The sequence below is a fragment of the Polyodon spathula genome, chromosome 19, assembly GCF_017654505.1.
Source record: "Polyodon spathula isolate WHYD16114869_AA chromosome 19, ASM1765450v1, whole genome shotgun sequence".
Classification (NCBI taxonomy): Eukaryota; Metazoa; Chordata; class Actinopteri; order Acipenseriformes; family Polyodontidae; genus Polyodon; species Polyodon spathula.
The window spans coordinates 7,472,872-7,491,022 of NC_054552.1; the positions used below are offsets into that span (position 1 = coordinate 7,472,872).

Genomic DNA, 18,151 nt, shown 5'->3' on the forward strand with positions numbered 1-18,151 from the left:
TTCTTACCCTTTTAAATTATGTCTTTGTTCACAGTGCATTTTCCATACATTGGGGTACATATTGGCTCATCTCAGACAGTTCAACATAATTTAATATGAATCTCATTTTAAACGGGTCACTGTGCTGCGTTATGAAGAACAACCGCATCAGATCAAAGGGAAGAAAAAAATACTTTTATTTTTGTCTCAGCCAAATGATCTTAAAATATGTCTCCTCAATCCTATCAAGGTGGGTACTTTGCATGGTGTGCATATCGTAAAAGATTAATATTAGTCAGCACGGCACACCACATTGCCAAATACTGCAGTGGACTCAAATGCAGTTTAAAATGCACAACCTTTGAACTAGAGCAATGTCTCAAGAAGTTTTCAGGGAAAGTGCACCTCTGTTGGTTGGATTCAGCTAAAGTTAGCCCTTTTCAAATAATAGAATGAAATGTAAAGAGGTCAAAGCAATCAATAACACTGTTCAAACAGAATGCCAGGCGCTGTGATGTTTGTACATTTTGTACTTTTCCTTTGTACTCCGCTACTATGCAGAAAAGGTTGCTTTTCTAGTCTAGAAAAAAAAAAAAAAATTTTATTAATTTTCTTTTAAAGTGCAACCCAGTTAACCAACAAATGTTTAGTAAAATAAATGTGCCCCTTTCAATGACTTCTTGAAGTCTCTTTGTTCTTAAAACTGTAGTCTATGTGCAGACTGTCTGTACAGTAGTTGTTCCACCCTAAGTGCAAAAACAGAATTTTTAGTTTAAACAAAAGTACAGACTGGATTCTACAAGAAAATTACTAAAACCTGTCATATTTCAATTACAGTATTAAAATTTTACAAAAAAACCCCCAAAAAACCCGAACAGCTCTCTTGTCTCAATTATTTTGTCTTTATATTTATTCACTGAAAACTAAAGTACTTATACATTCAAAAAACTGCTATCTTATACTATACAGAATTATACAGTAGTGTAATTAAATGCCTATGGGTAATGACCCAGCAAGTGGTCTGCAAACTTGCCCCACGTAGAGATATTTTAAACAATTTGTCAGAATAAATGTTTTTTTGTGGTTAAATCAATTCTCCTTTTGTAGTTAAATACATTCTCTAAAATCACTTCACTTGCTTTTAACCCATTGATTTTCTGTGACAAACCATATGAATGCACTGTAACACTATGCTTTTTTTTTTTTTTTTTTTTTTTTTTTTAAATAATGTAATCTGGGTTGATCTATAATGGATTACATTATAAAACATATAAGCAAAGACAGTCTGGCTACATTTAGCATTCCATGTACTCAGACTTAACCTCTGTGACCGTTGCTTCCCTGTTGCCACAGCTGTAAAAATTATAACAATTTCATTCCAAGTCATTTGAAAAAATTATATTGTTTGCTTTAACACAGCATACACTTCAAAATTTACATACACTTGTTTAAGAATCGTTCGCTCTTAAGTTTCCAATACACACAAAAAAAAGCAATTGAGCAAAAAATTACTTCATCTGGTTAATATTTTTACATTTACAATTCATTACACACACCCCAGAAAATATTCCGATTCCAAGCAAAAAATAAAATCCATTGGCAAACTATTATGAAGTCTATAATGGCAGTGCTGGATTAGATACATATTTTTTACATTGATTTGGTGTAAGAATATCATCCAAGTTTGACGAAAAATACAATCAGCAATTTCATGACAATCAGAGGACCTTTGTTAGCCCCTTTCCCTTTTTAGTCATTTTAACACGATAACTTACATTTGAAAAAAAAAACCTACTCTTGTATTCATACAACACTGCAAACATTGTGAAACACTTTCGTAAAAAACACACACATTCTGATCTTTAACCTCATTACTGTACAGTGTGTATTAAAAGTGCAATAGCATGTATAAAAAGGTTACTCTGGTACAATATTAACATTGTGTTAGACATTTCCACAGTTAATATTCACAACAGCATTCACTGCAAAGATTTTCAGTTATTTTACAAAATAAATCCCTTTTAACATTTTAATTTAAAAAAGTGCACTTTAAAATAGTTTTAGCTCCAAACGCTAAGCTTTCACAATCTAATCTAAATATGAACAAGCTCTTCATCTTCAGTGCTGCTTCTTAGTGTCCACATCAGCGTTTCCACAGCATCTTAATGTTCAGTCGTGGCTTTGGCTAAATTATAGGGGGAAAAATACATCAGAAATGCATTTAAGTATATTTTCAAAAGCATTTGCTTATAACATAATGCAGTTTCTACTGAACTTTCCTATTTATTGTATATGATGTGCATGTGCATATCCTTTTTCTACTGAATCAAAGGGATTCATATTACCAGCATGAGATGGTCTGAATGAAAAGTTCAACACCAAGTTACAAAACCAGTGCTCTATCAACAGCAAAAACATGTAGTGCATTTTACAATGGAGAAAACTACACCATTTTTAATTAAAAAAAACAAACAAACATTTCAGTCAATATTCTGTTTAAGACAAACCGAGGCAGTGTTTAATGCCAGTACTATGCAGGCAGTAAACAAAAGCACTCTGACGATGAACCACAAGTGTTCTCCGAGCATTTCTGAGAGAGTAATTTCTTTTCAAATTTCAAATAATGTGCTACATCTCTGCAGGTGCAGTCATGACATATATCCACCAGCATATAGACAAAAAAAAAAAGGAGTTGTCTTAGAACCTGATTCATTGCTAACAGATGAACAGAATATGTTTGGGTTTTTTTTTTTGGTCTCAACAGTTCTATTTATTCTGTATCGGACCACCATCCTAGAAGGCTTTGAATGCCTCAAGCAGTAAGAGCGAGATTTGCAGCTTTCTGGATCCGGGTCACTTCGAACTCGGGTTTCAAAGTTATCTTGAGGTTAGAGGGGGGTAACAGGGTAATAGAAATGAGATTGTTAGTAGTGTGGCTTTGTCTGTATCCATTGTTATATATAGAGGAAGTGATTAGGCAGCAGAAGGCAGAATTTAAGATTTTCATCACAAGGAGGACCAATGGTTGTTTTACTAGCACTTACAGTAGCAAATTCATTTTAAAACCCTTGATGTGAATAAAGGCTAATTACAATACTAAAATAATTTCACACCCTGTAAATCTGACTTTCAATTTCCTTTCACCTCTTATCTCACTTGAAGTATTTAAAGAATGCATCCTACTTCTAGACCACAGATGGTATACAATTCCTATGCATCTGTTAAATCTATTATAAGGTGTGGAAGAAAGGGTATAAAAGGGTTTTCTTAATTAGAACTAAATGCAGCGTTTGTTGATTTTTTTCATAATGCAGCAGTATACTTCACCGGCACAGTTAGAAAACCAATTTACACACAATTCGCACTGCGTGGTTAAGTCAGAGATTTGTAAATGGTACTGTTAATAATAAGATCTAATCATTTGCTTCCATTAAGCTTTCATATTAGGTTTTTAAAATTACAATTGTCTAATAAATGTGCCGCTTTGAAGTGTTAAATGCAAACCTGATGTTAGAACAATTTGCAAGGCTCCAAGCAAATTAACTGTGATAAATAAGCAGTTAGTTCTTACTTTTAAATTAGACAAATCTGTAGTGAAATCCATTGCTTAGGGGGGGATAATGTGCATTGGGTTCATACACCTGCTGTTCAGCTGCAAGGGATCACACACACAGGAAAAAAAACACTGGTTAGTTACGGGAGATGAACAGACATCCAAAGAGAACGGCTATACATAACAATTAGGAAATCTATAACTAAATGAATGAGAACCAAAGGCACAACTCTGTGTCGTGCTGTTGTAAAGTCACTTGCCACACATGAAAAGGTGGTTCATATGAACAGAGACATGAAATATACACTACATTTTAGCACTCACCTGGGCACACTATATTTCTCGAATTACAGACATCGTTGTGTAGTTGTTTTCCTACTCAGTATTATGTGAATACGCTTTAGGGATTGATTGTGTCTTTAATCAGGTGCTATATAGCCTGTAATACTACTATATAGTGGCACCAAAAATGACTGACTATAACAATATAATGCGTACTGTATGAGCGAATACTGGCACGAGTTAAACATGGGTATCATGTTGATATAACAGATGCATGCAGTCAACTCTTAGATAAAAAAAAAAGAACTAATAGTATGTGTGTGTGTGTGTGTGTGTGTGTGTGTATATATATATATATATATATATATATATATATATATATATATATATATATATATATATATATATATATATACATACATATATACACACACACACATATACACACACAAACAGATCATCATTTGATTAAATTCACGCAAAACATTGAGTCATTCTGTTGTCTCACTTATTTTGTAACTTGATCCTTTTTGTAGATATTAGTTATTGTATATGGTGGATTGCCTTTTTTTGGCTTTGTGTAAAATTGTGGTCAGATTGATACTGACAGTTACAGTCTAAATAATGCTTGGCACCACTGATTTGCTATCTTTAGATAAGGGTTTATGCCTGTAATATTTCATTTTCCTCTACTCATAACGGTGAAAATATGAATCCATAATGATTTAAGTATAATTCTGGCAAATTAAATATAAGAATGAATATTTCAAATAAGAAAATGTGTAGGTGCTCAAAAGAGCTGGTCAACAGTTCATGCCCATGCCTTTTTCATGCAAATGAATATTAATTTTAAGTATTATTGTGAATATATGCAAAGATCATATTCTGTTTCACCCACGTTTACCACAATGTATACAAAAACGCCCTTTCCAGGTATTTTATGACACGTTCAAATGACATCTAAAAGGATGTTAAAACTAGACTGTTATTAAGAATTAATCAGGGTCATTGATGAATCCTTAAATAAACGTCTTAAAAGAGACCGCCCTCCCGCCTGACACTGCAAATCTTTTTTTTTTTTTAAACAAACACAGAAGTACTATACAGTAAATATACTAGTAAATACTTAATATACTAACTTTTTTTTTATATAACAAGAGATACAGTTTACTCCAGCATGTATGCACTTTCTTAAATCTTACCCATCCTATGCTTAACATTAACTAGATTCTAAGTGGAGGGGGTACCAGGAAGAGTAATGCTGGCATTAACTGCTTGTTTGGAACAAAAAAAACATCTGAGGGAAACATTTCACATACAGGTTTGACCAAAAGTTTTGCGTTACCCTATAGAATTAACTCATTTTGCATCATAAAGTCGAATGAAACATGCTGAATAATTTTACATTAACATATTGAATTAGACACCGCTTTGTAGTTTTCAATATACTTTACGAAAAACAGACACAAATTGAAAAACACGACATTTCAAAATCTAACACGAAATACTGTGAAACTATTACGTCTTCCGGTAGACTCTTACAATATAATTTTGTAGTTTCTTTGATTACATGTTGTTAAATAATTTCATATTATTATTTTTTTTAAAATTATGTCTCAACCCTAAAATTCTAGGTGATGCAAAACATCTGGCCATAGTTGTAAGTTAGAAATGAAATTGCAGTACCCAACAGAGATGGCTGTGCAGTGCTGACTTGCGGTCTCACCTGCTACCTGCTTGCTTTTCTGGGAAGCTTCTGAAGCCAGGGCATAGGACATTGTGATAATACGCTCCTGCTCCTTCAGTGCAGAGTCCAGGTTTGTGAAGTCATGTGTGTCCAGACTAACTGCTGGCTGCACGTTTTGAACACTGAAATGTCACAGAAAAAAGGTGCTTTAACTGGTCAGGTGTTTTATTAGCTCAAGTTATATTAAGATTGCTTAAAAACACATTGGAGTTCTGAAAATTTAGACAAAAAACTATGCCATAGTGTAGGAAAAGGTTTGTAAACATAAAAATAGTTTAGATATTCAGAACAGGAGGTCTTTGGTCATTGCTTTGTGTTGTTCCAATCACTGTGTCTCCTGTGAGTCATGCGAAAACATTCAAAAGTAATTCTAAAATTATATGCAGAATAAAGTAATTACTACACCTGTAACAAGGCATGTGAAGAAGTTGCCAAGGTGATGCTATTAGTTTCTTGAATATATTTATCATCCACATTAATTTACCTTGATTTGGCGAGGATGCTTTTGATCCGTTCTATTTTACGATGGCGGACCTCCATCTCCTGAAGGCTGAGTGGTTCCTCTGGATCCATTTCCACATATCGCTCTGGAATTAAAACTTTGTCTGGTTTCGATAGCTGCAAGAAAAACAAAAATGAGTTCACGAACACAGAAAATGTTAAAGGTACACAGAATGTGAAATATATCTGCCTCAGCCAGGTAACTTCATATAGCATCCCCCAAATACAGACAGCTACATTGATATGTATCATATCTTAAGGTGTACAATGACAATTAGTCTCTGGCAGTGTGAAATATAATGCATGGGTGAAACACAGTAATGCAAATCCTTTTTTTTTATTATCATTATTTTTATTGTACGAAACGTTTATCTATGTACAGCAGACTTTCACTAAACCACCGATCCAGAGTCAGATTAATGATTTTTTTCTAGGTGTGCTAATAAATATCATAGTTTGGATTAGCTGCTATCGGCATGCATTTTTATCCAATAGCGTGGATCGGACTACACCTCATTTCAGACTGGTTTGGATGAGTGAGAATCTACCGTATATATAAAATGTGTTCCTTACCTATGTGCACACATACGAGTGCCTCCATTTTGCAAACAAATTACCTCTCTGCTGATGTCCAGATCATAATCCTGAGGCTCCAAATCTGCCTCTTTCATTGGCACGGCTTGGACTGTCAGCCAGTCATCAGATTTCTCTTTCCCCTTGTCTTCCCCCCGCATCTCTCGCTCTAGCAACTGTAAATCAAATTCCTGCTCTCGCTTCCACTGATAGAAAAAAATATAAAAAAATACATGACGAATCAGGGTGTTAAACATTTCTGTGATACAACTAACTTTCAAAATGATCAGAGTGCAAATGCATTTTTACAAAACCAAAGGTGTTCCAGTATGATCCTCCACTCCGCATCAAGGCAGACCTACTGTATCTTTGCAACACTGGGAAAGGCAGACTGGGAAGCGGCAGACTTATCTGCAATACTCATGTTTGAACTCTGCATTGAAGACACTCACCTTATGCCAATGACCCTCCTACGCAGTTCAGGTAAGCAGGTTGGATCCCATACACCAACGTTATGAGCGTAATTAGAAAGTGTGAATTTGTTTCAACCTTTGCAGCAATTCCATATTTACATGTATTCATATTTTCCATTTATACCTCTTAGAAACTGATTTGTGTTATCTGGTATTTGTAGTACTCTGTCTCTGTTCATTAATCTTGGATGCATTCCCTTCTCCACTATTTTTGATATATATCTTTGTATCCTTTGGTGGGAGGTCTATTTCAATCTCTGTCTATCTAGTAGCTAAACAGCAAACAAGCATTTGGCCTGACAGTAAATATTTGCCTTTAGGCTGTGTATTTATCCCAATATTAAAACAAAATAACTGAAGAGTTCGATGTTCATTTGATGGTTTGAGTTATCATGAACTACCATGAAGTCAGCAGTGGAGTTTAATTCTATTACAGAATAAGCATGACACCATTGTGCTGACACCTCCATCACTGTAGTAAGGTATTTCCAATCAGTATACAAGTGGTGAAAACTGGTCTTGTATAAACAGAAGGTTCAAAACACACTGACATGCATTCCTATTCAGTTTACTTCAGAAAACTCACTTAATATATGATAAATCAGGGAAGCAGGATTGTGATCTGAAGTGAAATACGGTAACTGTCCAATCTGCAGTCAGATCTCATATCCTGTGCAGCTTGGCAGAGGAAATAAGTAGTGTATTGGTTTAAATGGACTATTGCCTCATACAGATGCCATGCAAGTTATTATTGTTTTTTTGTTTGCTGTCAAAAGCAATTAGGCTACCATTTCAAGCATTGATTCACTTGTTAAAATATTGTTTTGTCATTTTTTTACTTTTTAGATTAAGAAAGAAAGATATAGAAAGGCCACTGTATTGCTGGTATGATTTTTCTTTCTACCCCTATGACTTAATACTGCAAAACGCACAAGGCAGTATTAGCTATAATCAGTTTCAGGGGACTAACACTGTGACCTGTAGATGTGTAAAAATTATACCTCTGCAGACTTCACCTGCCAAGTACACAGGTGCTACTGCCATAAGCAACTGCTCAATCACACACACACACACACACAACCATGTGTAGCTGTGCTAAGCCTCTTTAGCATTGAATAGTCCTTGCTTAGATCAGTTTATACAAATTAAAGTGATTGCCAGGGATGTGCAAAAACACAGGAATGTAAACTTTTCCCTATATGATTCAACATTATACAATAAACAAATGTTTACAGTGACAAGACCTTCACAATAACTGGATTATATGATTGTTTAAATTTTAAGACAAAGCCATTACACATGGTGCTCAAGCTCTGCAAGATACAATGCTTTTTTTTTTTTTTTTTTTTTTTTTTTTTTTTTTTTTTTTTTTTTTTTAAATTTAGACTCGATGTTTGGAACAAGCACTTGTGGTACAGTATGTCTCAAGTTCCGTCTCGTGTCTCAAGACTATACAATATAGCTAATTGTTCATTTCAATCCCAGGCATCATTGTGACCAGTAGAGTAGAATTTTGACACAGAATTTTGACACAAATGAAAATGTAAATAACACCAATATTAATAATAATAATAATAATAATAACAATAATAATAAAAATAAATCAGGTCATTTTGTATTAGCAAAGGATTTTATTTGTGTATTTTTTTTTTGTCAAAGTTTCTACATAAAAAATGAAAAATCTGAGTAATTCGTATTCCATTTCAAGTTGAATTAATGATTAGTCACCCAGTTTATGGGGGTATTGTATGCCATTGATTTGTACAGAATGTTATACTTAAAAAAATTATTATTAACATTACAGGCTGATTACAAAAGGGCACACACCAATAACCAATGGTTTAACCAATGTCCCACGGGTGCATGCATAACTAAACGGAAATAAAAACAAAATATATATATATATATATATATATATATATATATATATATATATATATATATATATATATATATATATATATATATATGTCGATTATTTAATTATGCTCTTTGTTAGAATCCACTGGATTAGTGTTTATTATTAATTGTACCATGGTTTTTAAAATTCATGGGCAACCTTTCATCAGTTTTACTGCTGAATTGAAGACACACCCATATCACATAACTCTAAAGTTAATGAGTACAATCATCTTGTAACAGCAAGGTTACAAGTATATTTATGCAACAATGTTAAAAAGCAAAGTAAAAAAAAAAAAAACTATGATGTATATTTAATTTTATGCCAGGGTTTTAGTAAGTATATAAGTAAGCATTCTCTATATAAATAATACACTGTATATATAAATATAATAATACAGCAGGATCTGGCAAGGCATACTGTATTTGTGGCCTTTTTGTTTTCCTATAAAAAGCAGGAATAAGTCGCCGGGGAAATATAAGTGCTTGTTATTGGACGGACCAAATAAAAATACAGCGAACTTGACACTGAGCAACTACAAAGAACACAATGATGCCTGGTGAAATAGGGAGGTCCTGTTAGGTGTTGTTATAACAGATTCAACATTAGAAAGCCTGGGAAAGATGAGATGAGTGAGACTTTAAGCCTAAGAGCTTATGCAATGGTTTGGGAGCAGGACAGGAAATGTGCATGGTGACAGCTACAGAAGGGAGAAACGCTACAAGCTGCAATAAAAACAAACACACACTATACATACATATATATATATATATATATATATATATATATAGATCTATATCATCGACCTATTATACGATATTATATCCGTGGTATTACCGTTTTCATCGACTATTGACGCTGGTTATTGAGGCACCATAATGGCAAAAAAGATGAAAATCATTCCTTCATCTGAACCCAGTATAAGCCAGTGCTGGTTATCTTATCAAAAGGTCTAGGAGCCTTACTGGAAACTTCCAGATATATCTGTCAAACCTGAAAGCCCTCTGGCCCAATGTTATTTATTTTTTTAAAAATCATTTAATTATACAAATACATTTTTAATTATGTTATGAACTATATATTTTGTACTACATATATACACACTGTAGTTTAACGGATTCCATTATTTTATTTAAAAAAAAAAAAAAAAAAAAAAAGGTTAATTTTAATTTGAACTATTTTCAATTTCAAACTTTTCATTTTCTTCTTTTTTTTTTATACCAGAAGGTTCCAAAAGGCTCTAGTTCCTTACTGTACAGTCACTGTAAAGCACCTTCACAATTAACCTCGATCAACGCAAAACACAACTTGGATCCAAAACCCACTTTACAAAACATGTTCCATCACCCCATCAACGCATAGGCTACATCTCACAAACCAACTTACCTGCAATACCAGCTAAATGCATCTACTTTCTTTCACAGTTACTGTTAATACTTGTGCTACCGTAACCAATTCTTTATTATTATTATTACTACTATTAGTATTACTGTTTTAATATATTATCTTTTCAAATTACAATTTAGTATTTTCATGCATATTGCTCCTAAAAAAACATCAAATACAGTTAAGCAGTGTAGTGCGTTTCTTTTTTTTTTTGGTTCTAACGTACTGAGCCAACGTCTTCAGAGACAGGTCGTGAGGAGGAGTGTGACAAGATGGACAGGCGCTCTCCCTGGCTCAGTGTCCTCTTGCGCTCCCGGACCAGTGCCTTCTGGTGCCTCTTCATTCGTTCCAGTTGTTCTTCCGCACTCATCCTGCCTTTTTGGTGATCTCCAGAGTAAAGGCGCTCCAAGGCGCTCTTTGGTCTTTCCTATGCAGATTGCAAACAAAGCAAATTTTAAAAAAATAAACAAATACTGGAACATGTTTATCTATTTTTTAGAGAAACACATTTGCCATAACGTTTGCTCTTACAAAGCCATAATAAACACGCAAGCATAATTTTAAAATTGGTGGCTTTAACAGAACACAATCTGACCTCCCCCCATACAGAAAATACATCACTGTTACAATTATAATGCAATTGACCACTTTATTCCTCGAAGTTATCACCTTTAAACCAGATGCAGTAACTCCTCTTCGAAGTGTTACATAAGAAGGAATATTTGTTGACTGGTTAAGTCTTGATGTTGAGCCTGACAGTCCTAAACAGAATTAAAAAAAAAAAAAAAAAAGTGATTGACATCTACCATGTTTACATTTGTCTTAAAAGAAGGCTTAGTAGAAGGAGGTTTGAGCTCACCTCTGTTTGGCAATGTCTGGTACCCACTTTCTGGACCAGAGGCTCCTATGCTTAACTGACTGGGGTCACTTCCTATGTTGATAAGTTCAGGTTCGCTCATGTATGATCGCAGCTCTACCTACAGGTTCAAAAATTCCAAAGTGAAAATTCCATAATATTTTCTTTTACATAACACACAGGATGATTCTTTGAACAAGAGATATTTTTTGCTGAATTAGCAACTTCATCAATCATTTTTCAGCAAAGATAATGTAAGCGACATAAAAAAAAAATAAAAAAAATTACATTTCATTTTGTGAACACTGATACCTTAAGAGAGAGCAGCCTGAAAGGTAAATAGAACCAAAGACACACACCTTATAGTCCCCATTTACATACTGCCCAAATTCTCTGTCTTTCTTCCTCTCGTCGGACTGGCGCTTCAGGCCCCGCACTGATGTGTGCCTGATGACTGAAGCCTCTTTGGGAAGGGGAGGTACAGCAGGAGGCTGATCATCAGGGCTGTAGATGAATGGCAAGGGGGGTCTGGGGGGAGCCTCGTCCTCTGCCTGGAAAACAGAACTTTTTGACACAGTGCAAGTGGGGCAGGCAACAAGCAATTTGTAGAAATGGTTGCGCTGCTACAGTTGACACGGCACCATGGAAAAGCTAGGGAACTGTATTTAGGATATTGGAGATTAAACGTACCATCTTTGGCACAGGCTTAAAGAGTGACTGAGGTTGGAGGTTCTGTAGCTGCAGCAGGTGAGGCTGAGGTCTGAGCTGCTTCTGTGACTGGAGCCTCGTCTCCACTGAAGGACTCAGCTGGGAGCTGCGCTGCATGAATGATCTACTCTCCCGCTCAGAGACACACATGGACAACGAAGGCACTGATAGCGATGACATTGAAGGCACAATTTGTCTTTCTGGAGAGACAAGAGAACATCTAGTAACGATTGCCATGAACAAGATCTGTCAACGTATGCATAACGCAGAGCAGCCAACCTTCCATACATACAAGCACTTCTGATTTTGATTGGAAGTGAGGTGGTTCTTATTCACTCCAATACAGTGCTAAAATGGGACGACTGGCACCTCTGCTGCACAGTAGCAAAAAGAATCGGTTGTAGTTTTCACATGACAGAACTGAAAATGTTATTTGTAACACAATACTACACCAAACAAAAATATAAATGTAACATGTAAAGTGCTGGTCCCATGTTTCATGAGCTGAAATTAAAGATCCCAGAAATATTCCACACGCACAGAAAGCTTATTTCTCTCAAATTGTGTGCACAAAATTGTTTACATCTCTGTTAGTGAGCATTTCTCCTTTGCCAAGATAATCCATCCACCTGACAGGTGTGGCTTATCAAGAAGCTGATTAAACAGCATGATCATTACACAGGTGCACCTTGTGCTGAGGACAATAAAAGGCCACTCTAAAATGTGCAGTTTTGTCACACAACACAATGCCACAGATGTCTCAAGTTTTGAGGGAGCGTGCAATTGACATGCTGACTGCAGGAATGTCCACCAAAGCTGTTGCCAGAGAATTGGATGTTCATTTCTCTACCATAAGCCGCCTCCAACATCGTTTTAGAGAATTTGGCAGTACATCCAACCGGCCTCACAACCACAGACGACGTGTAACCGCACCAGCCCAGGACCTCCACATCTGGCTTCTTCACCTGCTGGATCGTCTGAGACCAGCCACCCGGACAGCATATGAAACTGTGAGTTTGCGCAACCGAAGAATTTCTGCACAAACTGTCAGAAACCATCTCAGGGAAGCTCATCTGGGTGCTCGTCATCCTTACCAGGGTCTTGACCTGACTGCAGTTCGGCGTAGTAACCGACTTCAGTGGGCCAATGCTCACCTTCGATGGCTACTCTCACGCTGGAGAAGTGTGCTCTTCATGGATGAATCCCGGTTTCAACTGTACCGGGCAGATGGCAGTGTGTATGGCGTCGTGTGGGCGAGTGGTTTGCTGATGTCAACGTTGTGAACAGTGTCCCATGGTGAATGCACAGAAATACTGTGACGAGATCCTGAGGCCCATTGTCGTGCCATTCATCTGCCGCCATCACCTCATGTTTCAGCATGATAATGCACGGCTCCATGTCGCAAGGATCTGTACACAATTCCTGGAAGCTGAAAATGTCCCAGTTCTTCCACAGCCTGCATACTCACCAGACATGTCACCCATTGAACAGTGTGTTCCAGTTCCCGCCAATATCCAGCAACTTCGCACAGCCACTGAAGAGGAGTGGGACATTCCATAGGCCACAATCAACAGTCTGATCAACTCTATGTGAAGGAGATGTGTCGCGCTGCATGACGCAAATGGTAGTCACACCAGATACTGACTGGTTTTCTGGTCCATGCCCCTACCTTTTTTTTTTTTTGTAAGGTATCTGTGACCAACAGATGCATATCTGTATTCTCAGGTCATGTGAAATCCATAGATTAGGGCCTAATGAACTTATCTCAATTGACTGATTTCCTTATATGAACTGTAACTCAGTAAAATCTTTGAAATTGTTGCATGTTGCGTTTATATTTTTGTTCAGTATAGTTGGAATGCATGGTGTAAGCAATACAGAACTAAACTTCATACATCTATGACAAGCAATACAACTTTGTGAAGGTGATATAGTGCAGCATTCTCAGTCTCTCACCTGGATTTTGAACAGAATCAATGGTAAATTTATAATTGGCTTTACTGGAACTGAGGCCTGCCATCACATCCTCAATCCTCCACAAATCCTTCTGCATTTGTGATTTTTCCTGCTTTAAAGAAGTTGTCAACTGTTAGTGCAAAAATAAACACCTTGGTGCAAAAGCAATCTAATGAGTTAGAGGTATAAACATCATTTTTAGTTGATATTCAAACCCCACCACTTTAAACCCACAACTACCAGGTATAATTTATAAGTAATGTATTTATACTTTTAAAAGCAGCATTATAGAGCAAGTGATCAAATACAGTAGCAGGTCATGATATTACAGCCCTACACTAAGAAATGCAGACCTGAGAGAGAATTGCTCTGTTCATTTGTTCCTGTAGCGCTTCTCCCAGCTGGTCAACATCCATTTCCAGCTTCCCATATTCACTCCAGGCATTTTCCATTTCCTACAAGATAGTCAGTCAATATTGGGCTAAAAATTACAAAGAACATTTCAGGGTATCTGCATGTCGGTGAAACCAAAACAATTGTGTTTCTAGGCTTACCGTCGAGATTCTGGATATCTCGGCTCTGATCTGAACCAGGTCCTCTTGCAGAAGTCTTTGTTGGCAGGCTATTTTTTCTGCATGGGCTGGCTGCTCTTTGTACTGCTTCATCTGCCTGTGGGACACGTCTAAAACAGACTCCAGCTTATCCTGTTGAAACACCAACAATGCACAAACTCAGGGTTGCTAATGGTTTGCCGGAGGATTAAATCTTCTTTTTTCTTAACATCCTAATTTCTGGTAATGACAGTCCAAAAGCATCCTGCCCATCAAACTCCTCTCGTTCAGGTATTCATTCTTAGTGCCTGTCATCTGTTTCTTGAGCTGCGAAATCACATAATGTCAAAAGTCCTCAGACTCAGTGACTAGCTTTGCATATAACAAAGAGGACTGAATTCAGAGAATTACACAAAAATGTTTACAGTCCTACCCATGAAAGTGCTTAAAGATTTCTCAAGACAGATGAAAAAGCTACCTTGTCTTCCTTCAGTATCCTTATCTTGGCTTCCAGGTCCTGGAGGGTCTTGTCTTGTTCACACAACCGACTTAACTTCACCTGCAAACAAAAGAACATCAACGTGTGGCACGATTCCAAATTAAAGGGTGTCATTTGAGGACAGGTTACTTTGTAATTTTTAACTGTATCTTAATTATCTCTAACTATACTGGTATGATAACCGACTCAAATTTTCTTAAATCGCAAAAGTTTTTGTTGTTGCTACACATCATTACAGGAGAGTCTTTGGCAGCATTGCCAGATAAACTGTAACAAAACACTTACTACCTGAATCAGTACTTTCTCTTTTTACTTCATTTGCACAGTATTACCTGTTAAGAATGTGTTTTTTTGTTATTAGGTTTGAAGTGAGGGTAAGGAAAATTTTTGTTTTTTTATTTATTTTTCCTTTGGAGGTGGTTATTACAATTTGTTTCTTTATTTTGAACTTTCTTTACTTAGATTCTGCATCTTGTTTTTTTAATATTTTTTATTTATAGGAAGCGGCCTCTTCCGAGCAAATTGATTTATTGATGAAATACTTATTAATATTATTATTATTATTATATATTTTTATTATTATTATTATTATTATTATTATTATTATTATTATTATTATTATTATTAATCACCCTTCATATTACTCATTTGGGCATTTATTTAAATGGTGAAACGAAGCAATGTTATCGCAGAAAGCCAACACTTCAAACTTGGTTTACCTTTGAAAAAATAAAAATAAGTATTGAAGATCAAACTGAAAAATTAAAGGCATTTTTAAATTAATGACATATTTTTCCTCTTTAAATTGAATGCTGAAAAATACATTTGCTATTTGACGTTCTTTCAAGCGGTTATCTGTGTGCGGATTAGATCCTCCCATTACCCAATCCTGACTGGGATACAGTGGAGGCAGTCGTATGTATTCTGGGATGAAACTCGGATAAACATTGTTTAGCATAAATGATTGGGAGCATTGGATTTGGGGGACATATGGGAGAGTCGCTTTGTGTACATTTGTCTGCATGTCACACATTTACACTACATGCTTCTGGAGAACCTCTGATCTGATTTTGATGAAGCCGGAGGTATACATTCTTAAGCATAGTATGAGAGTAACACAGTCTGGGGACATATTAAGGTGCATGTACATCTGTTTACAGATATCAATCAATCAATGTTCATTTTATATAGCACCTTTCACAGTGGAGCACCATCACAAAGCGCTTTACAAGATGAGTAACAACAAGAAAGTCCATAATACTTTAAATACAGAGAAATGCATAATACATGATATACAGTATAAAAAAAAAAAAAAAAAAAAGCATAATACATTAAATACAGTGAAAAATGCATAATACATGATAGTAGCATAATACATGAAATAGTAGCAACAACACAGCAGCTAATAGCAGATATAAAAGAGCATGGAAAGCAAGAGAGAACAAGTGGGTCTTGAGAGTTGATTTAAAGCGAGTGACGGTGGGAGCATCATGCACCAAAGCTGGGAGAGAGTTCCAGAGTTGGAGACATGAAGCTAAACAAGCGTTCTCCAAGTGTGCTGCACTTTTGCTTGGGGATAGCAAGCAGGCCAGAGTCAGAGGACCTCAGCTTGCAGGCAGGGACACAGCAGGTCAGCAGGTTGAGGAGGTACTCAGGACCTGTATGATGAAGGGCATTGTAGGGGAGTAGGAGAGTTTTGAAAGTAATTCTGAACTTTACAGGTAGCCAGTGCAGCTGGGTAAGACGGGGGGGGGTGTGTGTGATGTGTTCACATTTTTTATATCTGGTAAGGATCCTGGCAGCAGCATTCTGAACCAGCTGCAGTCGGTTTATGGTGCGTGCCAGTAGACCACCATAAACAGAGTTGCAGTAGTCGAGTCGAGACGAGACAAATGCATGACAAAGTATTTCCGTATCCGGGAGAGAAAGGACTTTGGATAGAAGGAAGATTAGACCACGGAGGAGATGTGGGCATTAAAGGAGAGGTTGCTGTCAAGAAGTACATCAAGGCTTCGTACTGTGGGGGAAGGCAGCAGCAGACAGTTTCCAAGGTTTAGGGCAGCTATTTTGAGATTCTTAAGTTGAGTTTTAGATCCTACTAGAAGGAGTTCAGATTTACTGGTGTTAAATCCAGGCCTCGATGTCTTGAATGCAAGCCGAGAGCCGGACCATGGCAGAAGGGCTTCCAGGGTCGAGTTTTAAGTAGAGCTGGGTGTCGTCAGCATAGGAGTGAAACGTGAGGCTGTTTTGGCGGATGAGGTGACCCGACAGAAGCATGTACATATTGAAGAGAAGGAGCCCAAAAACAGATCCTTGGGGCAAAGTATCCTGGAAATAATATCTTGGCAATATGAGCACATTTGTTGCTTTGTTTGTAATGCAACCAGCATGATAGGTCAGTACAGTGAGTGATATCTAGAGTAGTTTATTTTATATGATAGATGTTGATTAAAGCTATCTTGGAATACACCAGGTGTTACTGGCAAACATTTAAAAGAATCAGATTGTTTGAAATCCTTCTAATGTATTTCTATTAGTGTTCTATTTTGCAATAAGAACAGACAACATTATTTTGTTCAGTTTCATAATGGTTATCTGGAGCAGCATATTCACAAACACAGCTATGGCCAAAAGTTTTGCATCATCCTAGAAATTTATTTTAAAAAATAAATAAATAAAAATAAAAAATTATATGAATATGATGTTGAATAAAAGATCAAAATTATATTGCAAAAGTCTATCAGAAGCCACAATAGTAGTACTTACTACATGTTAGATTTTGAAATGCCAATTTTCTTTCAGTTTTTTGTTTTTGTTTTTGTTTTTTATTACAAAGCGCTATGTAATTCAATATGTTAACATAACATTATTCAGCAGGTTTTATTTGACTTTATGAAGCAAAATTTGACACAATTCTGTAGCGTGATGCAATGCTTTTGGCCTCAGCTGTACATTAAAATGGAAGCCATACATCTTAGAAATTAGTAAAGGTATTCCCCTTGAATCCACTTTGCTTTACATTAGTTAAACTGTAACTTATTTCATACTTACATCCACATCACTTTCAGCAATTCTAACAGGTTTTGCAGATCTGTCTTTAAAGGAATCACGCCCTGACACCTTGGGAAACAAGGGAACACAAATATTTACAATTTTTAAATAATTCTAAAAAAAACCCCCAAAAAAA

General features: G+C 36.2%; 1 protein-coding gene across 10 annotated transcripts in view; it reads right to left on the bottom strand.

Annotated features, from left to right (window-relative positions):
* Positions 1-578: 578 nt before the first annotated feature.
* LOC121294929 (pleckstrin homology domain-containing family A member 7-like) overlaps positions 579-18,151 on the bottom strand; it is a 114,822-nt gene continuing 97,249 nt past the window's right edge. For 6 of the 10 annotated variants that reach the window (XM_041219145.1, XM_041219144.1, XM_041219139.1 and 3 more), the window contains 15 exons: positions 18,016-18,084; positions 14,944-15,024; positions 14,469-14,618; positions 14,268-14,369; positions 13,915-14,026; positions 11,941-12,158; positions 11,610-11,801; positions 11,254-11,371; positions 11,064-11,155; positions 10,621-10,821; positions 6,680-6,841; positions 6,046-6,179; positions 5,541-5,683; positions 3,551-3,631; positions 579-2,164 (listed from right to left, as the gene is read on the bottom strand). In XM_041219145.1, coding sequence (XP_041075079.1) covers positions 3,558-3,631; positions 5,541-5,683; positions 6,046-6,179; positions 6,680-6,841; positions 10,621-10,821; positions 11,064-11,155; positions 11,254-11,371; positions 11,610-11,801; positions 11,941-12,158; positions 13,915-14,026; positions 14,268-14,369; positions 14,469-14,618; positions 14,944-15,024; positions 18,016-18,084 — 1,848 coding nt within the window. In that variant the 3' untranslated portion in view covers positions 579-2,164; positions 3,551-3,557. Of the gene's footprint in view, positions 2,165-3,550; positions 3,632-5,500; positions 5,684-6,045; positions 6,180-6,679; positions 6,842-10,620; positions 10,822-11,063; positions 11,156-11,253; positions 11,372-11,609; positions 11,802-11,940; positions 12,159-13,914; positions 14,027-14,267; positions 14,370-14,468; positions 14,619-14,943; positions 15,025-18,015; positions 18,085-18,151 lie in introns of those variants that run through there. The other 4 variants (XM_041219149.1, XM_041219140.1, XM_041219143.1 and 1 more) reach the window with 3 other exon arrangements.